The sequence below is a fragment of the Bubalus bubalis genome, chromosome 1 (assembly GCF_019923935.1).
Source record: "Bubalus bubalis isolate 160015118507 breed Murrah chromosome 1, NDDB_SH_1, whole genome shotgun sequence".
Classification (NCBI taxonomy): domain Eukaryota; kingdom Metazoa; phylum Chordata; class Mammalia; order Artiodactyla; family Bovidae; genus Bubalus; species Bubalus bubalis.
Window position 1 is genome coordinate 187924260 of NC_059157.1, and position 24233 is coordinate 187948492.

Consider the following 24233-nt stretch of genomic DNA (forward strand, 5'->3'; position numbering starts at 1 on the left):
CAATTGCACTCATCTCACACGCTAGTAAAGTAATGCTCAAAATTCTCCAGGCCAGGCTTCAGCAGTACATGAACCATGAACTTCCAGATGTTCAAGCTGGTTTTAGAAAAGGCAAAGGAACCACAGATCAATTACCAACATCCGCTGGATCATAGAAAAAGCAAGAGAGTTCCAGAAAAACATCCATTTCTGCTTTATTGACTATGCCAAAGCCTTTGACTGTGTGGATCACAATAAACTGTGGAAAATTCTGAAAGAGATGGGAATACCAGATCACCTGATCTGCCTCTTGAGAAATCTGTATGCAGGTCAGGCAGCAACAGTTAGAACTGGACATGGAACAACAGACTGGTTCCAAATAGGAAAAGGAGTTCGTCAAAGCTGTATATTGTCACCCTATTTATTTAACTTATATGCAGAGTACATCATGAGAAACGCTGGGCTGGAAGAAGCACAAGCTGGAATCAAGATTGCCGGGAGAAATATCAATAACCTCAGATATGCAGATGACACCACCCTTATGGCAGAAAGTGAAGAGGAACTCAAAAGCCTCTTGATGAAAGTGAAAGTGGAGAGTGAAAAAGTTGGCTTAAAGCTCAACATTCAGAAAACGAAGATCATGGCATCCGGTCCCACCACTTCATGGGAAATAGATAGGGAAACAGTGGAAACAGTGTCAGACTTTATTTTTCTGGGCTCCAAAATCACTACAGATGGTGACTGCAGCCATGAAATTAAAAGATGCTTACTCCTTGGAAGGAAAGTTATGACCAACCTAGATAGCATATTCAAAAGCAGAGACATTACTTTGCCAACAAAGGTTCGTCTAGTCAAGGCTATGGTTTTTCCTGTGGTCATGTATGGATGTGAGAGTTGGACTGTGAACAAGGCTGAGCGCCAAAGAATTGATGCTTTTCAACAGTGGTGTTGGAGAAGACACTTGAGAGTCCCTTGGACTGCAAGAAGATCCAACCAGTCCATTCTGAAGGAGATCAGCCCTGGGATTTCTTTGGAAGGAATGATGCTAAAGCTGAAACTCCAGTACTTTGGCCACTTCATGCGAAGAGTTGACTCATTAGACAAGACTCTGATGCTGGGAGGGATTGGGGGCAGGAGGAGAAGGGGACGACAGAGGACGAGATGGCTGGATGGCATCACTGACTCGATGGACGTGAGTCTGAGTGAACTCCGGGAGTTGGTGATGGACAGGGAGGCCTGGTGTGCTGCAATTCATGGGGTCGCAAAGAGTCAGACACGACTGAGCAACTGATCTGATCTGATTCTCAAAATTAATTTTATCTGTGTTTAAACAGATAAACTTCTAAATCACAAATGTGGCTCAGTTGGACTTGCACTGAAATTCAGTATTTGGAGGATAAAAAAGCATTGTCTACCAACAAAAAAAAAAAAAACCACTTTAAATACAAACGTATGTGTGTATGGCTCTGATAAGAACGTAAGTAACTTCACAGCAGTCCTGGGAAACTCAGGTTTCCGCAGCCCCTGGCGCACCTGCTGGCGTACATCCGAGCTGGGGCACCGGGGTTTCAGAGAGGCCCACACCACCAACTATCAGTCCTCAGGGACCACAAGGAACATGGTGAACTCAACCAGCTCACTGATAACACAGCACAAGTTTAACAGGGACCTTAAGGGGAGACAGACCACCTCTCTGTGAAGGGCCGGAGCCTAAGTATTTCAGACTGTGCAGGCAACCCCACAACTCAGCTGCTGCAGCCCTGGAGCTGGCGCTGAGCACCCCTAATCGAGCAGGTGTGGTTGTGGCCTGTGAGATTTTACTGATGGACACCCATAGATTGAAACATTTTTCTTTTGACTTTTTTCAACCACTTAAAAACCTAACAACTGTGCTTACCTCCCAGACCACAGAAAACTGGGCAACGGGCAGGTTGTGGCCTGCAGGCCAGTCTGCTGGCCCCATCTTAGTTAGCCCAAGACACCAAGAAGAGGGACTTGCCAGCAGCCCAGCGGTTAGGACCCTGAGTTTCACTGCTGAGGTCTCAAGTTCAATCCCTGGTCAGGGAATGAAGATCCCAAAAGCAGCATAGTCAAAAATAAAGACACCAACAAGAACAAACAAATTTCTCCTAAAACCAAGAATTCAGAACATATTAGGAATGAACACTCCATATCAGGACCACAGCCATGGAACCCCACCACCCCTGCAGGTACACCCTCTCTCCGCCAACCCACTACCCTGCCCGAGTCGGATGGGGGACCAGGGGGTACAGGGTGAGTGAGTGTGTGCGCATGCGTGATGTCCCCTGTGGGAAGCAACCCTGAGAGGTTTACAAACAGTATTGTTTCCAGATCAGCGTTTAAATTAAAACAAGGCACTAAGGAACAATCTGACGCCTTTCAGGTTTTGATACACGAAACGACCTGTGTCCAACGCCCATGAAACACCCCACACCACAAAAATGTCTTTCTTCAAACCAAAAGGTAAACGTTTCAATCACAAAGAGCACACTCATCGTACACGGTTCTGCTCAATATATTTTGAAATCAGTTCCATGTGTTGCTGCTCAATTTTCCAGAAGCTGCAGAAAAACTCATCTTTATTGATCAGGAATTAGCACACAGCTGGCTTTCCTGCTCTGCTGCACGTGCACAAAGTCCAGATCAAAATCAAACATACACGTCACTAGTCACCTCCCTGCGGAGTGAGTGAGTGTCCATCCAGGGCACCCCAGTTCTCACACGTCCGTGAACGGGTCTGTCTCCACCAACATTGGCAACGAGCTCTCCTCGCTCCACGGGGCCTGAGCACCGGCAGCCAGTATTTACTCCTCTTGGGCTAACAGCCCATGGGGCACACGTCTGCCTGCCGGGGAGCACGGCAGACCGTCCAGAAGGCAAGCGGAGAACAGCGTGGGTATCCACTGCACTGCTGGAAAGACGTCGGCCTCCAGGATCTGGACAGGAAGCCTGCTGTGCTGCGGGACGAGCAGGAAGGACGAGCGCCAGGCCCACAGCGGTCACCCTCCAAGGGGAAGGGAGGTGCTGGGTGTACTTACTACTCTCACACAGCATCTCCAGTGACGCTGACCCCGCGGCACAGCTTTGGGGACAGAAAGTTCTAGGGTCCATGGTCCCGTCCAGCTGTCTGGCACGGCCCCAGGGGTCCGCTGAGCCGGGATGGACCTCGCCGCCGCCCAGCCCAAGTCAGGGAGCTGCGAGTGGGAGGGGAGAGGGCAGCACTGTGCCTCCCCGAGGGGCACCCCGAGTGCTAGGACGAGCAGCCCTGCGCCGACTCCCCTGCCCTCATCTTCTTGGTCGGCCCGTTGGGCCCGGGCGGCGGGGCCTGGCGCCGCTTCTTCTCCAGCTGCTGCTGCAGCCGCTCCTCCTTCTTCTTCAGGTAAGGGGTCATGTTGTCACAGGTGGCCTTGTAGAGGCTGCTGAAGCCACTGTCCACACCGGCACAGCCTGTGCAGGAGGGATGAAACCAGGTGCCAGGGGTGACGCCAGGCGTGAGTGCGGATGGGGACTCAGGGCTCTGCCTCTAAGGGGGATCTGGTGGACCCTCCTGTAGCAGGGAATGAACTCAGCGACCACCCAGGTCTTGTGGACCTTGGAGCCTCCTCGAGCACTGCCCCCAGAACGCCCACCTCCTGACGGCCACGCCTGGCTGCACCAAGGACTCGCTTCTCACAGGACACGGGGTCCCTGGGAGACCAGGTGCAGGGGCTGTGGCTGCATCTTGTTGGCACCCAACCCGGGGTGTCCTCTGGCCAAAGGAAAGGGGAGACATGCGGTCCCAGTTCAGCAACCTGCAGGGACCTGAACCCTGCCAACCAAGTGGCCCGGATGTAGGCCCCACTGAGGTTAACTTGAGACCAAGGCAGCACTTCTCTAAAGGGACTGACCAGCCCTGCCTCACAGCACTCGCCTGCCCTGCAAGGGACACACACCCCACAGGCCCCACGTCCTCACCCCAAGCAGCGGACCCCTGCTGGGTACTGCGCTCTAGGACCTGCTGTGGCCACAGCGGAATGTGACCCTGGAAAAGCAGACCAAGGACAAGTGCTCACCTTCCAACATGGCCCAGTTCATGCGAACGTGAGCACAGACCCTCTTTAACTCGGCACTTTCAGGAACAGACTGAGGAGATGAACAGAAAACTTTCATCAGAGAGAGGACAGAAACCTCCAGGCTGCTGCACAGGCACGGGAAAGCCCTGCCCTCCACACCCCCAGGAGGCAGCGAGGCCGTCCACCCAGCCCGTTCAGCACAGCAGTGACCGCAGCTCATCACACAGAGCCGGGGACACACACTGCCGCCTCATCAAGGGGGACTCTAAAGGCGCCTGGAGCCTGGCAGGCACAGGCCAGGGGCACTGGCTCACCCCTACCGTTCAGATAAAAACACCTGAACGAGCCGCTGGGCGGCCCTGAGTGCTCGACAAGGACATGCAAGTGTGCAGAGAGCTCTGTGAGCATCCCCTGCCCCTCACCATGGTGCCCAGTGAGCCACAGGCCAGCCGGGGGTGACCCACAGGCCCACCCCAGCCACCTGCGAGGACGGGGCCCCTCGGCGTCCAGTGGACCCAAGGTGCAAGACTGTGCTAAGGCCGCAAGTGTGAAAGGTACCCACCCAGGACCCCCCAGCTGTGGGCTCTTCTCCTAAAGAGACGTGTGACCAGGACAGTCACAGGGAAAGGGTACCAACGATAGCAACAGCCCCCAAAACGCCAGTGTAGACAGGACACTGGAGAACCTGGCAGGCACCCCAGCTTCCTGTTCCCCCCGAACCCCGGGACACAGCCTCTAGCATGGATGTAATCAGGCTGAAAGGGGTTGCAGCTGTCTCCCCTCTTCCCGGCTTGGGGCGTAGCAGGGTCCAGCCCCCTTACCTGCCACTGGCCGCTCACAGGCCTGTAGAGGACAAGAGGGTCCTCCCGGCAGTCTTGCAGGACCCACAGCCCGCGGCCCTCCTCAAAGGCGGCGTCCCACACCCGGTGCTGGAAAGTCAGCAGCTGCCTTGGAACCAGCTGTTGCTGGGCAGCATCCAGCTGGAAGATGTAGACCACAGGCAGCCTGCCAGGAGAGATGGGATGGTGAGGACAGTGCCCGTGGCCCAAGGGGTGCTCGGCCCACCAATGTCTCAGCTGCCACCTCATGACTCCCCGAGCACCCAGCCACTCCTGCATCCCTGCCCCCAGGAGCTGTGACCTCACCAAAGTTCCCGTCCTTAAGTCCTGGAACAGCTAATTACACAGCCAAGACGAAACCACAGAGAGGAGACAGCCGCTCCACCCACTGAACAATGCATGGACCCTGAGTGGTGAGCTTAGCCTCCCACCCGCAGCCCAGGCAGCATTTTACCCTCTAATCCTGCGTCTTCCTTTCTAACATGAGCTCAGATGCTGACCCCAGGGTGCTCGTCAGGACAGGTGAGAATGTGGGAGGCCCCCCAACCCCCTTCCCAGCACGTGGACAATGCTCAGGAGGGCACAGCTGGGCGATCGTGCTCCCCACGCCTGCCTCGTCTGCACAGCAGCCCCCGGGGTCTCCTGTGCTGAGCTGGGCCCTACCACAGCTGACCATTAGCCGGGGTTCCACCTGCACAACAGGCCAGCCAGAGGCCAGGGCTGCCTTCACGTTGGCAGGTACCAGCAGCGAGTGAGATGCTGGCATACAGGAAGGAACCCGCCCCTGCTGCAGCAGAGGGGCTCGGAGAGTCGAGGTCACTGCAGGGCAAGGCCAAGCCAGAGACCCCTTTGTCATCCCCCAGCCTCCTCCCACCCTCACGGGCCTGCAGGAACCAAGAGCGACGCCCTGTCCACGTGGGCTCACCCGTCACATGAGAGCGCCACGCAGTCCTCCTGGCTCCAGTAAGTGATCCTGGACACGGCAAACCTCTGGAAGGAAAAGCAGCAGCCTCAGTGACATCAGCTGGCCAGGACTGGACTCCAGCTGCCCTGCTCTAACTTCGGGCATCACTGCAGGACGGACAGTCCCCATGTGTGGTCCACCACAGCAAGAGAAGACCCTGCAGGACTCTCCAGACCCCAGGGAGGGCACAGTTCACAGGCAGCTCTGACACATGGGCCTCACGGAGCCTGTGCAGCATCTCTAAGGCCAACGGAATTGGTCAAAAAGGAGGGCAGAGAGCACACAGGGAAGAAAAGAGGGGACTATAACCACAGACAGTATGTACGTGAGCATCCACAGGTCCTGGCAGAGGAAGCACCCAGGGTCAGAGCCAGGAGGAGCAGAAGGGATGTGGCAGGCCACACACAGCTCTCAGGGCAGGCTGGGGGGCGGCCCTGGGCTCATGCAGGTGCAGCCAGGCCTGGCATCGGGAACCGCTCACTCCAGTCACCTCTGTGCCCGGCCTCTCTCCTCACCATCCGGGGGTGTCAGGAGGTTGAAGAGGGCATGGATGTGAATGAGGCAGCAGAACACACAAGCCTCTGTTTGCCACGGCTCCAGTGGGGGCACCATGGCAGCAGAAACCCAAGGGGGAGTCTGCACTGACAGCAAGAAACTTCTTCAACGTAAAAGGAATTCTTTCCACAGGATCCCAGCAGCTAGAGAGGCCCTGAGACAAACGTGTGGGGTTACCTTGTCACTCCAGGGCTCCGTGGGCTCCTGCAGGCTGGTCAGGGGACAACAGTGTAACTCGCGGCCACTTCGGTACTCCCAGAGCCTCAGAGTGCAGTCCTGCAGACACCAGGGACGTTAGCGCCCCGTGGGGCACCCAGGCTTCACCAGGTCATGGGGACGATAACACGGAGGCAGTGGCCAGCGCACCTCTCCCCCTTAAAGGCTTTTTGCTTAGTGACAACTGAGCAAAGCACCACACAGACCAGTAAGAACACACGGGGGACCTCACACAGCTAAATGGGCAAGGACACGAGGCACCCTGTCGTGCTGGGGGTCACAGACGAGGCCTTCTGCGCTCAGGCTGGGACTGCGGTGCACACACGCATGCACACACATGTGCACACACATGGTTCCATCAATGAGCATGCATCCACACAGGGAGAAACATGTGAGGCTCATGAGCACTGAGAACTGTCCATGTTACTGCTCAGGAATGGGTGCAAAGAGGGCGTCCACTTGTTACCCATGAGAGTGTCAACTGGTACAGCCTGATGTGAGCTCCAAAAATAATATAAATGCAAAAAAAGCGTTTACCAGGAACAAGACAAGCGTGCCCATTTCTAGTCACCACAGTACTGGAAGCCCTAGCCAGAGCAATCAGACAAGAAAAAACAAGGACTCCAACTGGAAAGAAGTAAAACTGCTCCTGCTTGCAGATGACGTGGTTTTATTTACAGAAAACCCTAAAGACTCCAGCAGAAAACTACCAGAAATAATAAATGAATAAAGTTTCAGGGTACAAAATCAATGCTCAAAACTCTGCTGAGTTTTGAAACAACAAAGTAAAAGAGAAAAATTAAGAAAACAACCCCACACACAATTGTATCAAGAATAAAATACCCAGGAATAAATTTAACCAGGGAGGTATAAGGCCTGTACTCAGAAAAGTATAAGACAAAGAAACCAAAGACATGAACCAATGGAAAGATATTTGTGCTCATAGACTGGAAGAGTTAACATTGTGAAAATGTCCATCATTAACTAAAACAGCTGAAGATTTAATCCAACCCCTATCAAAATCCCAATGACATTTTCCACAGACATTAAACAACAACAACAACAAATCCTAAAATGTATATGAAAATCACAAAAAACCTGAAGAGCCAAAGTAATCTTGAGGAAGAATAATAAAGGGGAAGGGTGTCACACTCCCTGATTTTGAGCTACACTGTAAAACTACAATGATCAAAACAGTATGGTAATGGCAGAAAGGCAGGCACACATATCAATGGAACAGAACTGAAAGCCCAGAAACAAACCCAGGCACATGTGAACAATCTACAACAAAGAAGCAAAGAACAGACAACAGAGAAAGGACAGTCTCTTCGATAAACAGTGTGGAGAAAACAGGCATGCGCAAAAGGAAAAAACCGCACCACAATCTCACACCATGCAGAAAAACGAACTTAAAATGGATTACAGACAAATGTAAGACCCGAAGCCATAAGAAAACACAGGCAGTACGCTCTCTGACACTGGTCTCGGCAAGATCTTTCCAGATAAAATTCCTCAGGTAAAGGAAACAGAAGCAAAAATAAATGAAATGACGTCAAAAAAGCTTCTGCACAGCAAAAGAAACGACCAACAGAACCACCACCAAACAAACGGGAGAAGATATTTGCAATTCATACATCTGATAAGTGGTTAATGTCCAAAGTCAACAAGGAACTCATACAACTCAACAACCACCACCTTTCAACCTTTACAACCTTTACAGACAGGAAGAGGATACGAACAGACATCCTGCTAAATAAGGACATATGAACGGCCAACATGCACAGGAAAAGACACCCAGCATCCTCAATTGTAAGGGAAATGCAGATCAAAACCACAGTGAGACAGCACCCACATCTGCCAGAAGGGCTGCAGTCGAAAAGACAACAAATGTCAAATGTTGGTGAAGATGTAGAGAGAAGGGGCCCCGTACACCGATGGCGGGAATGTAAATTGGTGCAGCCGCTGTGGAAAACCCTATGGAGGTCTCTCAAGAAATCAGAGCTACCAAATGATCCAGCGATTTCACTCCTGAGGAGAAAACAAAAACACTACTTTGAAAAGACGTACGCACCCTTATGTTCACTGCTGCATTATTTACAATAGCCAAGGCATAGAAGCTAAAAGCCCATCAACAGACGAAAGTGGCACGCACGCGCGCACACACGAACATCACCCAACCATAAAAAAGGAATGAAGTCTTGCCATTTGCAACGAAACCATGGATAGACCTAGAGGGTATCATGTCAAGTAAAATAAGTCTGGTAGAGAAAGACAAATGCCATATGATTTCACTCATTAAGTAGGATATAAAAAATAAACCAAACAAAAACACACACACAGATATACAACAAACAGAGTAGTGGTGACCAGAGGGGAAGGCACGATGAGTGAAGGGGGTCAACTGGCTTGTACTGCAATGCATGGAAACTAAACTGCTGGTGTGAGCACACTGTAGAGTGTGCAGAAGCCAAAATACAACGCTGTGCACGTGAAACGTAGGTGTTATAAACTATTACCTCAATAAAGTAAAAAAGAGAGGGTAATGTTAATAAACATCTGCTACAACACCCATCATAAGACGGCAGGACACAGATTCAAACATCTATGGAGAAGGGCCAGACGGTGAGTGAGATGGAGCTGGGTGCACGCTGGCATCCGACGAGGCCTGGTGCCCAACTCTGACACCCGGGCACCAGACATCGAGGAAAACTTGAAAGATGAGCAACACACCGGTGGGGGTTGAAGGACACACACCGGAAAATCCCTTAAAAACCCCACACGTCACACCACCTCAGGGAGTGCAAAGGTCTGCATGCAGGATGCAAGAACAGGGCTGTGAAGAAAGAATGATCCGAGGACGAGAGCAGAAACTAACACTCCCGCAGGGAGACAGTAGAACGGGGAGCAGGAACACATGAAAAGAAACGCAAAAGGAAAGGGAGGACGAGACAACGGGCCAGTGCCCGCCTGATACAGCTTCCAGGAAAAGCGGGGTGAGGGTGGCTCCAGAGGCAGGAACCCAAAACCCCCAGGTGTGCAGACCTGAGATTCAGAAGGAAAAGGGCCACGGACTGTGCAGCCATTTTCAGGGGCCCTGCAAGCCCCCCTCACCCCGCTCCTTCATTCTTCACACTATGGGGTGAGAAGGCCCCCAAACGCATCCAGAGAGAAGGGCGATCAGACCCCACACAGGGGACCCAGACTCAACGGCCTGGGACTTCAGAAAACAAGCAGCTGGGCAAAAACCAAGCAAGCTGAACACCAGAGGGAGAAAACCCTGGAGCTCGACCACCTGACCTGCAGGGAAACACTGCACGGAGACCCATCCACCCGCCCGACCACTGAGAGCTGGGGGCGGGCAGGCCCCAGGATGGCCAGTGCCAGAACGCCTGTGTCTCTTTGAAAAGGAGAAGAAGCACGATGCTGGACGTGGTAAAGCTGAGCAACCAGACCAAAGGCGATCAGTACACGTCTCCGTGCATGTGAGTACTTTCCTTTATTATAAGAGGCTCACAACAAAACCCCCAGAAGCTGGCTACCAGTGGGAACTCTGGCACATTTATTTTCCTCTTTACTCTCACAGGACCATGCATAGCTTTTAAGAACAGGACAAGAGAACAGAAAAGTAAAAACCTGAGAGAAACCACGTGTGGAGAAGGAAACAGGACTTGGTCGCCACCCAGAAGGCCTGCCCGTCAGGGGTCCACGAGGCGCCCCGAGTCCTCCCCAGGCCCCCAAGGTGCAGAAAACGCTAAAGGGTGGAGAGGCAAAGATGAAAGGCTGTGGGCAGAGCTTCTGAAGAGAAAGCAAGACTCAGACCTGCACCTCAGCCAAGTGCTGCTTAGCGATCCCGAGAGGAAGGTGCCCCGTCACCCTGCTGTTAAGCCTTCAGGCCCCAGCTGACGGGACCAGGCAGCCGGCCAAGTGCACAGCCTCTCCACGCGCTCACACGCCACAGAAGGGTCAGGGAGAAGGGCCAAGTGCATCCGCAGCGGGACAGAACCAGGTCCTTCTAGGATTCAGAAAGGACCGTCCACCAAACTCGTTAACTGAGATCACAATGCTAGAAGGACCCCTCGGACCAGAATCCACGCACTGCTGTTCCAGCACAGCGCACACACACATGCACACGCACACACAGCCTAAAGCAGGGAGCAAGCCAGTCAGCTCTACAGGGAGCCACAAGCACCACCTAGTGGACGGCCACTCAAGAAAAGCACACGCCGACCTCACACCACAGCTGGGAGCCAAAGACAGGCTGCTCACAGCGGGCCCACCCCACCCGGGGTACCCACACCTCGCCCCCAGACACCAGGGGTGCACGGGGGGAGCGGAGCACTTACCCCGGAGGACGACAAGAGCAGCTCGGGGTGGTTGGGCACCACGAAGATGCGGCTCACGAACCTATAGGGGAGAAGCAGAGGGTGAGCTGGGCTGCTGTGACTCCGTCCAGCCCGTATCCTTGGACCTGGACCCCAAGAGAAACCACGAGGAGCAACATGACTGTGTGCGGAGCATGCGTATCACTCCGGTAGGCTTGCTAGGAAGGCCCCAGAGGGCCCGCCTGCTCGGAAGCTGCCCCAGGGCACACACTCCAGTGGGGTCCGAGACACCAGGGTGACATGCCAGCAGGGCTAAGGGGGAGCGGCACCACTGACCACCAGCCAGTCGCACCCACTGCGCCGCACCCGAGCAGCCCACTCCCCCAGAGACCAGCCCCCAGCCCGGTAGGGGCGAAGCTGCCTGCTGTGTTCCCATCTCTAACATGATCTAGCACTCGGGCACCCGGGGACCCCTGGACAAGGAGGGACCCCCATGGCTCCCTACATCCACCAGTCTCCCTCCCAGCCACCTGGAGCCTCACCCTGGCCTGGGCCAGTCCTCCTCCCCAGGACCGCCTTCCCCAAAGGCCCTCCAAAAGGAACAAAAGTACATGCTGAACTTGGCCTGTGTTTATTGCAACAGCGTGACCATGACATCGGGTATGGGCTGCCTCAACATCTCAATAGGAAACAGGCGAAAACTGCAGTTTCCAGGGCCTTAACCAAGAGCGACAACTGGTCATTTACTCACTGAAACACCCACTGAGCACGTACTGTGTGCCAGGCACCGTGCCAAGGGCTGCAGACAGCAAGGCGCAGACCTGACGAAGACCCCGCCCCCAGGAGGCAGGGGGCTGGGTGGGGTGGGGAGAGACAGGCCCAGGCCATAAGGAGCCCCTGGGGGTCAGCACCAGCTCGGAACGGCCCATCCAGCCCCAATGCGAGCCACCAAGGGCACCCTACCTTTGCCGGTAACCCCACTTTTAATAAACAGACTCAGGTGAGATTAATTCTAACACTAGGTTTTTGCCTTAACTCAGCATTCCCAAAGTGTTACATGTCCACCACATCAATGTAACAAATTAATGACAAGCTGTTTTTACACTGCTCTTTCATTTGGAATCCCCTGTTCACACTAATGGCACACCTCACTTCACACTTGGGTGGCTCCTGGCTCTGAACTTGACAGCAAAGGCTGAGAAAAAGGAACAGCAGCGGGTGGGGGGCGGGCATTCTCGAGGGGGGTCCTGAGAGAGCAGAGGAATGAAGAGGGGCTGAGCCACAGGAAGAACATGCCCAGAGGCGAGAAGACCAAGGATAAAGGCCCTGAGGCAGAGTGTGCCCGCTGGGGCAGGCGGGGCACAGCAGAGAGTGGGGGCAGGGGAGGGGGGTGGGGGTGGCGGGTCATAGGAGTGACTCTGCTCTGAGGATGACTACACGACAGAATACACTCACAAACCCAGCAAGCAGCGACCTTCTTCAAGGCCATTCAAAACCAAGGAGACAGGAGCAAGCTGAGAACCGAAGCACCCACCAGTCCCTCCTCCGCCTCGTTACAATGCTTGGGCCAACTCTACTGCTGTTCCTGCCCGCAGACTGCCATCAGCCACGTGCCTGAGAAGGTCAACAGTCTGCAGAAACGCCTCCCACAGGTCAGCATCAAAGCCCACTCCCTGAACGGGCGCGCGGAGGCTGGAAGACACCTGCCCGGACGAGGGAAACGACTGACGCGTGTTCCTCGCCCCTGACACCCACCCCCACTGACCGTGGGCCACTGCCTGGGGCTGTCGGACCGTCGACCCTGAGGAAGGACGTGCCTTCCAGAAACAAGCCCTGAGCCATGTGGAAACCACGGGTGACCCTAACTGACCAGAGTGGCTGTCAGGGGAAGGGCCTCCTGCAGGCAGCAAGGTCAGACAGCCTGCAGTGACGGCGAGCTGGGGACAGAGGGCTGGATGCTACCCAGAAAACCTCCAGCAAACAGGTTCTGAATGGGCAAGGAGGTTCTGAAAGTTCCGAAGGCCCTGGTACCAGAGGGTGAGCTGGACTAGGGTCTGTCAGGCGGCAGGCCAGGCGCTAAGGCCAGTCGCCTTCTCCCGGGGTGGGTGCCTCCTGCTTCACCACCAGCCTCGCCAGCTGAGAGCCAGCGCCTCCCTCTGCGGGGTGCGGGGGACTCACTCTCTCCCCAGCTGAGAGCCAGAGCCTCCCTCAGCAAGGCACGGGGGACTCACTCTCTCCCCAGCCGAGAGCCAGAGCCTCCCTCTGCGGGGCGCGGGGGACTCACTCTCTCCCCAGCTGAGAGCCAGAGCCTCCCTCTGCGGGGCGCGGGGGACTCACTCTCTCCCCAGCCGAGAGCCAGAGCCTCCCTCAGCAAGGCACGGGGGACTCACTCTCTCCCCAGCCGAGAGCCAGAGCCTCCCTCAGCAAGGCACGGGGGACTCACTCTCTCCCCAGCCGAGAGCCAGAGCCTCCCTCAGCAAGGCACGGGGGACTCACTCTCTCCCCAGCCGAGAGCCAGAGCCTCCCTCTGCGGGGCGCGGGGGACTCACTCACTCCCCAGCCGAGAGCCAGCGCCTCCCTCTGCGGGGCGCGGGGGACTCACTCGGTGTGCCCAAGGCAGAAGGACTCGATGCTGTGCGGAGCTGCGGCCCAGCTCACCCGGATCTTCTCATCCCGGTCAGCGGTGAGGACAAAGCGGTCGTCGGGACTCACAGCCTGTGCACGAGGTAAGGAGGGGCAGACCCAGTGGTCAGCACGCCGGCTCCCACCCTACGTCCCCAGGTCTGAGCTCAGGTGTCCAAGGGCCTCGGCTGTATCTGGATGCCCGGCCTCGTCCACTCCCGTCTTCCCACCCGGTCACTTTTCTCTCCTTCGTGTGTCCGCATGTCCAGCCAGTCACCAGGTCCGCCCCCCCTCCCCTACAGGGCCCCACGCCAGCCCAGTCGCCACCCCACTGCAGCCCAGCCCTCACGGGCCTCTCACTGCCTGTGGGGTGGGGGGCAGCTCCTGGCTGGGGGACTGGAGGACATCTGCTCTCCCCACACCCCTCCTCCTCGACTAGACCACCCAGACGCCCCCTAACTTGATTGCCCTCCTTCACCCTGCTTCACCTTCCGAAACCTCGCCCCTGCAGCCCCTATGCCCAGGTCTGCAGGGCTGCCCCTGCCACGGCAGAGCCCACATCTGCCCGCTCCTCACCCTGATCCCAACCATAGCCAGTGAACCCACTGTGCACGCACCACATCCAGCAGCATCGACAGGTGTCCGAGTTCAAGCCTGCCGCCCCCGTGCGGCTCCAGCACCGAGAAGGAATACACATCGCCAGACTTGTCCGCCACCAGGATCTTCTCCTCAGAGGCCGTGAAGGTCAGGGCCGTGCACCTCCTCACCACGGTCCTACAAGGCCAGAGACGCCCGCGGTCGGCCTACAGGGGTCGGCACCAGGGCCACTGCTGACCTGCAAGCCACCTGACCAGCGGCTCCTGCCACGTGGCAGTTACCAAAAACAGTGCCAAAAACATACAGCAACTGTGAGGATGGAAACAGAGCCAGTGCCTCAGACAAATCTACTTTTATGATGCTGTTTCTTCTCAAAATGTACTAATCGTAAGATCTGGGTGGTGAGTATCTAAGTGTCCAACCCTCTCAATTGGCCTTGTGTTTAAAGACTGTCCTGGTAGAATGCTCCCTGGCCTCTTTGTACATGTGGAGGTGACAAGGCCAGTTTCCTAAACACTGAACATGCTCCGGGCAGCAATCCAAACCACGGAGGACGCCCCTGCCCTCTGGCTTCCCACCCACCCTCTGCTGGCGTTGTCGCCTGGACCAGGATCCTACAAGCGCTGCTTGTGCACAGCACCCGAGGACAGGAGAGTCCAACACAAGAGCGACCCTCCCCTGGGGGCGCATCCCAGATCCAAACCCCTGATCCTCGAGAGCCATGAGGTGTGTCACGCCCACAAGCTGGTTCAGGAAGAAAACAAGAGCTGTGCCAACACAGGCCGACCGCCCACTGCCTGTCCTGGGCTGGGGGTCATGGTATTCCTTCCTGCTGTCATTTTCCACTGTTTCTACTGAGAGGTATCTTACATGAGACAGGAGCCATGCCACCGCTTCACACACAAACACTTGCCATCTACCTATACATGAGGCTTCATCACAGAAGAGCCGGCCCCGGCTCTGTCATCACCGAGGGCTGCCAGGGACCCGCTGTCCCCATAAAGAGCTGATATCTGGGCTTCCCTGGTGGTCTGCTGGTTAAGAATCTGCCTTGCAACGGGACATGGGTTCCATCCCTGGTCCAGGAAGATCCCAAATGTCTCAGAGCAACTGAGCCTGAGCACCACAAATTGCTGAAACCCAAATGCCTCTGGAGCTCATGTTCTGCAACAAGAAAAGCCCCTGCAGTGAGAAGCTCACGCACTGCGAGTAGAGTAGCCCCTGCCCACCAAAACTAGAGAAAGCCCGCGTGCAGCAATGAAGACCCAACTCAGCCAAATAAAAAAATTTTTTTAAGCAAAAGAAAAACAGCTGGCATCTATCCTGGCTCACAGCAGCTAGGACACCAAGTGTCAGCTTGAGACATAAACTGAAGCTTAAAGGAACTACAATCCCCCAAAAGGAACCATCAGACCCCTGCCTGCCTCTTGGGAGAAGGATGAGGGGGCCGAGAATTGAGCAGGAGGCCCCACCTGGCCCAGGGGTGCTGCCAGGGGCTTGGCAGCCGCTGGACCATCTCCGCTCCTCGGTGCCAGTGCAGGAGACATAATGGAATCAACTTGGGGAAAACAAGGACAGAAGAAGGTAATTAGACTCCAGGCAGGATTAATCAGAATCCGAAGAGCTGATAAGCAGCTTCAAGGAGCCCAGGCACAGCCCCAGAGGGGGTTGGGGGGAGACACATGGCACAGCACCCTAGGGGGCACCGGCCGGGACAGCCTCCAGCAGTAACGGGCTTGAGTCCCAAGAAGCTCATCCGCCCAGGGAGGAAGTGACCCTTCCAAAGCTGGTCCACTCCCCATGGCAGCCCCCCATCCGCACAGCTGTGGGACACCATACCTCCTCCGGGTCCTTTGCCAGCCAGGGGCTTCCAGCTTTTCAGGCTAAACGCATCCTGACACTAATTCCAGGATGCAGCTGAGCTGCACAGAAGGGGTTTGGAAGTTAAGGTTCAAGGGCGTCAGCTCGCAGGCGGGGGACAGGTCATCAGATAGGACTGTCCGGCGGGCTGGCCATGCCACCCCAACAGGAGGAATCTTGGGGGCACCATTTTCAGTCTCTGTGGGGACTGCAGTCTCAGCACTTTTCCTGCCTCCACAAAGTCACTGGGTTCATAGCCCAGGACCATCTTCTCAGGTCCCCCCCAGGCAACCTGGGCCCCTCTTCCTTGCCAGGGCCAGAGAAGGGCCCACTGGAGCCAGCTCTGAGCTTCAAAGGCCCTGGCTGGTCAAATGTGGATGAACTGGATGTCAGATGTACCAAGGGTGGGTGTTGTTCTGAGGGGTCCATCAGATCCCAAAGGGGCTTGTGCCCCAAAGGTAAAGCGCCCCCTCCAGGATGATGTCTGCTGGACATGGCGGGGTGGGGGACTGTCCTCGCTAACCCTGCTCCCTTTCTCCAAATGCTTCTTCACCAGTAACAAAGGGAAGGCTCCGAGCTCCAGGGAAATGCATGGAAAGAGCTGAAGTTCACCCTGGCCCCGCCCCTGACCCCACCCCTTACCCAGCAATCAATAGGACAGAGGCCCTGGAGTTTGTAATCTGGTTCCTTAACATCATAAAGTTACATCACCTGTCTTCTCAACCACCTACTGCAAGCACCTCCTACACAAAGTTTCTCTGCTGATATCAACTTCAAAGCCAGAAGCAAACATACAAGAAAAGCACCAGGTACCGAGACCACTAAGGTCTACAGCCCATGTTATTCAGGTCTCCTATGGAGAGAACCGCGACATGGGACCTTCCCCTCAGCCCACACCCTCGGGGAGAGACCCGGGCGTGCTCACAGCGACCAAGAACCCCCACCCTGCCCTGCACTCAAGGGGTCTCACCTAAAATCCCTCAGTAACAAGCCCAGTGCCACACGTACCCCTCCTCCCTCCCTCCTCAGACTCTTGCAGAACAGCCAGGGCACCCATGAGCCAGGACACTCACCCTCTCGAGGGGTAGGAGCTCCACAGGACCCAGGACTGTGGCAGGTTGCGTGGACACTCCTGTGCCCACGTCCAGAGTGAGTCGCTACCCGCGGACAGCACACAGAAGGGACAGTTCCTCATGCGCTCACCTTCTAGCAAGTCCAGAACTGCTGCCTACAGAGCGAGCGCAAGCTCGCCTCCAACTCGCTCTCTTCTCGAGAAGCAGGCCCTGTATGTGGCCCCACACCTCCCCAAGTGGTCAGTGTTCCAACGAGGGACCCAAGGGTCAAGAGCCCAAAGAGTGGGCACAGCCCCTGTGGTGAAGACTCACCCTCGTCCATAGAGAGGCAGGGCCTGTAGCCTCACGGCCTCAGGAGGTGATCTTAGGGGGACTCCAAGTTCCATGGGCAGAAACAGACGGTGAGGAAACTGTTGCCAGGGAAAGGCAGGTGACATCCTCTCCCATTTACACTGAGCCCCAGCCTTTCAGAGACTCAAGCAAGTGCACCGTCTTAAAAAACTCACCAAGTTAAAACTGTGGCCCAGGGGCCTTACCTTACACAAAGCCCCCAACACTCTCCAGGGCTGGAGAAACAACACTGTTTGGAAGCAGAATGGCTCTGTGGCCAGGAGCACAAACTCTGTAGTTAGACGAGGACAGGGCCCAGCTGAGCTGAGTGACTGCTGGCCTTGGAGGGTGGGTGAGAACAATGCCCCCGCCCCACTCACCGGCCTGCTATGAGACTTAAATCAGCTAATACCAGCCCAGCACTCAGAACAGCGCCTGCCACAGGGCTGGTACAGCGTGTTAACTACTGGCACTACGGCTGCTATCACGACTGTTACTGGCATGCAAGTGTAAGCTGTGCGTTCAACATCGTTAACAGTTCAACGTTAGCATTTCATACCTGACACTCAGACATTGCCATGGGTTTGTACGGAAAAGAATCAGACGCTTACTGTCATCAGTTAAAACAAAATAGCTGCCAGACTTGGAGAAGGTGGACGCCAGAACGGTGTCACTCCCCTGATCCACGGGCTGTCCGTCCTCCCTGAGGAAGAGAGGAGACAGGTCAGGCCTTACTGAGCTACTGAAGCTGTGCCATTCAGGCTGGTCCTGTGTGATTATAATACGATCAGATGTAAGAAGTGCAAAGAGGTTCGTGTAGTCTGGATACAAGACATATGGAGGGACATGGAGAACATCAAGACCACACTAATTTTAAGGAGTAGAGCTAATACAGAAAAGTCTCTCAGCATACACAACAGGATTCCATGGGCTAAGCTGGAAAGATCCTCAGAGATCCTATGGACCAGTCCCTCAAGGACATGCACTAATCCACAACTAGAGGCAGGGGTCAAATCATAAAAAAAGTGGATCCCAAGTCCAATTCTTCTAAAGAAAATCACCATACAGAATGACCAAACAAACCTATGGTTACCAGAGGGGAAAAGGGGTGAGAAAGGGATATACTGGGAGATTGGGACTGACATATATACACTACTATAGGAGATCAGTCCTGGGTGTTCATTGGAAGGACTGATGCTGAAGCTGAAACTCCAATACTTTGGCCACCTCATTCGAAGAGCTGACTCATTGGAAAAGACCCTGATGCTGGAAGGGATTGGGGGCAGGAGGAGAAGGGGACGACAGAGGATGAGATGGCTGGATGGCATCACTGACTCTATGGACATGAGTTTGGGTGAACTCCAGGAGTTGGTGATGGACAGGGAGGCCTGGTGTGCTGCAATTCATGGGGTCGCAAAGAGTTGGACACGACTGAGAGACTGAACTGAACTGATATATAAAACATAACTAATAAGGACCTATTATATAGTGTAGGGAACTCTACTCAATACTCTGTGATGACCTGTATGGGAAAAGAATCTAAAAACGAGTGGAGATTTTATATATATACACACACACACATATAACTGATTCACTTTGTTGTACACCCAAAACACAGCGTTATAAATCAACTATACTCCAATTAAAAAAATTTTTTAAAGACTATACTTTTCTTTTTTCAATTAGCTATTTGATACACCTGCTTTCAATGCATTTAAAATTCCCTGTTATTTCAAAGTACCGATAAAACAGTTAATTACTGACAGAAACTAAAGTATTTTTTAAAGTTCTCATATTCTTAATGCCTAGTCTGAAAGTCAATAGCACATTTCTCTCTGGAGGTGGTCTCTGGTTTATCCACACAGCTGGGTAACAGAAATGAAGAATTCAGCAAACAAAACAACAATTTACTTCTTAGACTAAACAGTCCCATTATTCAAACTGTCGGTCAGCCCTGATGAGGCTTCCCCACCATCTCACCCTTTATTTTCTTGTGACTTCTTTTCTGCAGCGCTGCAATCATATATGAAGAGGCTGTCGTCATCACTAAAGAAAAATAACAGCAATATTTTAAATGAAGTACTTTGTTCATTACAATGCTCACTTTTAAAAAAAAAAACCTGAATCAAAAAAATATTTGCATCCTCAGTAAGGATTTTCTCCACAAGAACTTGTCTCCATAACGTATTTCAGGGAACAGCTAAGGAGCTTTAATTTGCTGAACTTACTTGTATCTACTACACATAACTGTCATGGTCTGTCCATAAAAATCAGTTAAGTGAAATAAATGAGGACAAAAACTCAACAGGAACATACCATTCTTTAACAACTAGAAAATCAGCGCATGATGGCTATGTTACTCAGTTTTCAGTGAGCCTTATGTACCCAAGTTTAAAACTTGGGGTACTTGTTTAGAAAAATGTCTTATCTGCCCCCAGAAAAGCTCCAGTGCCTGCCAAGCGCTTACCAGTATAGAAGCCACCCACTTTCCCTACCAGGCCCTAAGCCCCCCTGCTCCAATGCCTGGCACAAAGACATCCCAAACAAATTTACAGCCTTTAAAGTGACTGCAGCCAGACTCTTTCTCATATGGAGCACTGCAGTGTAGGATGAGCAGCAGTCGTCCAAGTCAGAAACCTTGCCAGCCAGCCACTAGGCTTCCTCAGAAGGTGTGAACTGAATCAACCAGATGGAGTCTAATTTTCTCATCTCTCACTGTGTCAAGTGCTAGATTTCATAAGGCTCTAAAATAAAATGACCTGGGACAACAGGTTTGTGAATTTGTGAAATCTAGACTTAACATCTTTTTGAATCTCTGAAACCAAACTCTGAACAAAGAACACAGCGCACATTTACATTTAACAGACACACTGTCTGTCTCAAGTTTGGGAGAATCAAAACTACCCCGGGAAAGGAAATACGGGGCCGAAACCGGCCACTGCTAATATTCAAGAGGTTTCTGGATCAAGACTAGTCGACCAACAAACATAAAAATTCCGGGACGATAAGGGGCGTGAAATTACAGAAAGCAAAAGGACGACCTTATAAAGGGCCACTAGAGAGAAAACGGCTGTGATTCTGGGGATACCCTCCAGCAAGGAGGTGTCAGGTAAGACCCTTGCCCCGAAAGGCAAGCAAAGCGGCGTCAGGGGATGTGGGCGGGGATGAGGAAAAAGGCAGCGACGCAGAGAGGGAAGCGAGGGCAGGAGCACGATAAACGTGGTCCCCGGGAGTAAACCCTTCTCCCCAAGAGAGGCCAAGAGCTGTCTTCCTCCCACGCCCCAGAGAAGTGTGTCCCCCGGACCCCGCAGAGCCCGGAAGTGTCTGGAGCGGAACCGGCAAAGAATGCCTCAGGCCCGCCGCTGAGGGCGCGGGGCCCTGGGCAGGTGTTGGGAGAAGGGCAGGGAGAGCGGACATTCCGCGGCGCAGGCACGCAGCCGGGCTCAGGTGGCACCGGAGAGCTCACGGGCAGCAGCGGGGCTCCCTAGGGTCACCCCACGGCAGGTGCAGCCCTGGCGGGACGGGAGAACAGGAATTTCAAGGCCCTGGCGCACGACCGCAACCTGGCCTTCTGCTCCAGAACGACCCCTCACCTGCTCGAAGTGGAGGTAGCCAGCAACCGGCTGCCGCCCCGAACCACCAGCGCATGCCCGCACAGAGCCAACCCCGCAGAACTCGCCATGTGCCCGCCCAACGCGCCTCCACCCACGTGCGCCGTCCAGCGCCTCTTCCGGCCCGCGCTAGAGAGTGACGTCAGGCGTAGACGCCGCGAGGTGACGTCATCTGGAAATCGCCCCCGCGCGCGAGCCGGCGGCGGGCATGCGCAGAAAGTGTTCTCTCCCTGCATTCGGCAATTCGGCGTTCGCGCCTTTTGGGGTTGGTTGGTGATCAGTTTTGTCCGAAGGGAATCCGCTTGCTTGTTTAGTGTTCGTTTCTTCCTCCAGAGTGCAGAGAGCCAGTTCTGGATCTTTCTCGCGCTGTGGCTAGGCGACTTGGCCGGTCTGGTACCTACTTGGTCCTTCAAGAACTGAGAGGATCTGAGTTCGCATCTAGGTCCCGAACGTGGTGTCTGAGGAGGGCGCAGAGCTGAAGCCGCCGGATGGAAGCTGAGCCAGACACACCCGAAGAGCAAAACTGCTATTTTTCAACACAAGATAGGGCTCTTTTCCAATGTTCTTAATGCTCACGAGTGGCACCACCAGCACCAGTTTGCTGGATGCTTTCTTGGGACTCTCCACCCCCATCATCCACATTGGTCATCTGATCGCGGAAATTCCCCTAGACGCTCCTCCTCCCCGTGTCCATGGCCTCCGCCGCGACACAGACCAGAGCAACCCTTCTGCTCTCTGTTCTCACGTCCGCGCTTGCCCCCACCCCCATCCCCGCAGATCCACACTGCATACTAAAGACAGAGAGACATTTCAGAGCACAGTTTCAATCACCTCATCCTCCTGCTTAAAATCAACAAGTGGCTTCTCATTGTTCTCGGTACCGAAAACAAATCCTGATCTTGCACTATGAGACTGCATGTTGTCTGGCTCCAACCTACCCTGCAGGCTCATTCCCTACCAGGTCTGCTTCATTCTCAGTGCTCTAAACATGACTGTCGTTCAGGTTCGTTGGCACAGTGATAATAGCAACCACAGGACCTTAGCACACGCTAGTCTTTTCACCTGAAACATTCTCTCCACACCCCATCTCTATGCTCCTAGTTAATTCCAGACACCCAGTTTCACTCCAGTGGAGTTAACACTTAATCAAGGAAGCCTTTCATTGTTTATATGCACTACACCCATGATAATCTGCTTAAATATCTTGTCTCTAGACTACAAATGCCATGAAGGCAGGGACTGATGCTGACTCAATTGGCAGGTTGCCAGTGCACCAGCTTGCACCACAAAATCTGGCATGAAGTCAGTGCTCGATCAATATTTGCTAAGTAAATAAATGGAACAACTAATTGTCTTATGTGTGCTAAGTTGTGTCTGACTCTTTCTGATGCCATGGACTGTAGCCAGAGAGGTTCCTCTGTCCATGGGATTTCCCAGGCAAGAATACTGGAGTGGGTTGACATTTCCTTCTCCAGAGATCTTCCGGACCCAGGGATTGAACCCACATCTCCTTCGTTGCAGGCAGATTCTTTACCACTGAGCCACCAGGGAAGCCCAGTTTTCTTAAAGGATCAGCTATTTCTGCATTAAGTGAAGGAATCATGATAGGCATGAGGCATAGAAAACTATGACTGATTCAAATCCCACCTCTGGATTGATTCAAGTTTGAATTTACACCCAGACTTAAAGGTGGCTGTTGTTGACAAAGCAAAACGCTTGAGGAAAGCCAGTCTTCCTGAAAGGCAGTATGGTAAAAGGAGCTTGTACCCTTTCAGACCATGTTTTTCTCTGGTTATATGTACAAGAGTAGAATTGCAGGATGCTATGGTAGCTCTGTTTTTAGTTTTTTAAGGAACCTCTGTACTGTTCTCACACCCCAGTGTTCACTGCAGCAATGTTTACAATAGCCTAGACATGGAAGCACCTTAAATGTCCATCAACAGAAGAATGGATAGACAAGATGTGGTACCTATACACAATGGAATATTATTAAGCCATTAAAAAGAACAAAATAATGCCATTTGAAGCAACATGGATGGATCTAGAGATGAGTGAAGTAAGTCAGAGAAAGATAATATATTATGATATCACTTATATGTGGAATCCTTAAAAAATAATACAAATGAACTTATACAAAACAAAACCAAACTTCTAGACTTAGAGAATGAACTTATGGTTACCAGGCGGGGAGGGTGGGGAGAGGGAAAGTTAGGGAGTTTGGGGTTGATGTGTACACACTGCTACATTTAAAATGGATAACCAACAATAATCTACTGTATAGCACTGGGAACTCTGCTCAATATTATACAACAACCTAAATGGGAAAGGAATTTGAAAAAGAATACATACAGGTTATCACAGAATCACTTTGCTGTACACCTGAAAGTAAAACAACACTGTTAAGCAACTATACTTCAATATAAAATTAAAAGTTTTACAAAATAAAATATTTTATAAAAGGGGAGGGGGCTTTCATGGAGGCAGAAGATGGAAGAGAGTCTGTGTATCACAGAACAGAGAACACAAAGGCTGGAGGAAGGGAAGAGAAGGAGAGGCAGGAACAAACCAGAGAGCGATAAAGGGACCATTGCAAGGGAGTTTCAGTGAGGGGTTGACACTAGACAGTAACCACAGGAAGCAAGAGACTTCACAGTGTTTCTGAAAATGAATCTGCTATAAACATCCTTTCTATTCAGCTAACCTAGGCTTCACAGTGAAAGTCCATGGCCTGGGGTATTTTTCAGGCATGCAAGTGAATTTACAGTTTCTCTTCTGGGTGGGATAACAATACCAAGACCAGAGACGGCCAGCCAGTCATCACCAGGCTCACAAGCAAATTAAACTTTTCTTACAACTATGGCTTACATCTTCCTAAATGTTCTATAACACATATTCTTAAAAATACAATTAAATGTCATTTGCATACTTAAACTGATAGTGAAGCTTCATTATCTTCATGATATAGGCTACAATCTATAGAAATTAGAAATTATTACAGTTTTATGGAGCTACAGTATAACTGGAGACCAAAGTTTAAGAGGAATTCTGCATTATATCAGAAGATTCAGAGCATGTATAAATGAAAACTTAAGGATCTGTGCTTGACCATCAGATGTGAACAAAACTTAATCATTATGATCTTTTTGAGATGATAAATCACTTGCATCACACTTTGAATTTGAATAGTATCAA

The 24233-nt window shown here is 52.9% G+C and overlaps 1 protein-coding gene across 5 annotated transcripts; it reads right to left on the bottom strand.

The window, feature by feature from the left end:
• Positions 1 to 2499: 2499 nt before the first annotated feature.
• Positions 2500 to 21659, bottom strand: WDR4 (WD repeat domain 4). Of its 5 annotated transcripts, none has more exons than XM_006063839.3 (11): positions 21024 to 21656; positions 19411 to 19476; positions 17990 to 18133; positions 14188 to 14344; positions 13551 to 13663; positions 10970 to 11030; positions 6588 to 6686; positions 5817 to 5881; positions 4874 to 5057; positions 4053 to 4122; positions 2500 to 3447 (listed from the first exon to the last, which is right to left on the bottom strand). In XM_006063839.3, exons 1-11 carry the CDS (start codon positions 21275 to 21277, stop codon positions 3251 to 3253), a joined length of 1410 nt encoding a protein of 469 aa, XP_006063901.1. In that variant the 5' UTR covers positions 21278 to 21656; the 3' UTR covers positions 2500 to 3250. The 5 variants fall into 5 exon arrangements, with proteins under 5 accessions (XP_006063901.1, XP_025148095.1, XP_044803369.1 ...); XM_025292310.2 differs by lacking the exons at positions 17990 to 18133; positions 19411 to 19476; positions 21024 to 21656 and adding exons at positions 15640 to 15725; positions 16007 to 16089; positions 17101 to 17202; XM_044947431.1 differs by lacking the exon at positions 4053 to 4122 and having other exon boundaries at positions 3252 to 3447; positions 21024 to 21659.
• Positions 21660 to 24233: the final 2574 nt, after the last annotated feature.

Excerpts from the sequence above, each read along its gene's own strand:
- WDR4 (XM_006063839.3), bottom strand. The coding sequence starts at position 21,277 with ATGCAGGGAGAGAACACTTTCTGCGCATGCCCGCCGCCGGCTCGCGCG. Across the intron at positions 19,477-21,023 it reads GCTACCTCCACTTCGAGCAG|TGATGACGACAGCCTCTTCA; the intron begins GTGAGGGGTCGT and ends ATTTTTCTTTAG. Across the intron at positions 13,664-14,187 it reads TGTCGATGCTGCTGGATGTG|GCTGTGAGTCCCGACGACCG; the intron begins GTGCGTGCACAG and ends CCTCGTGCACAG.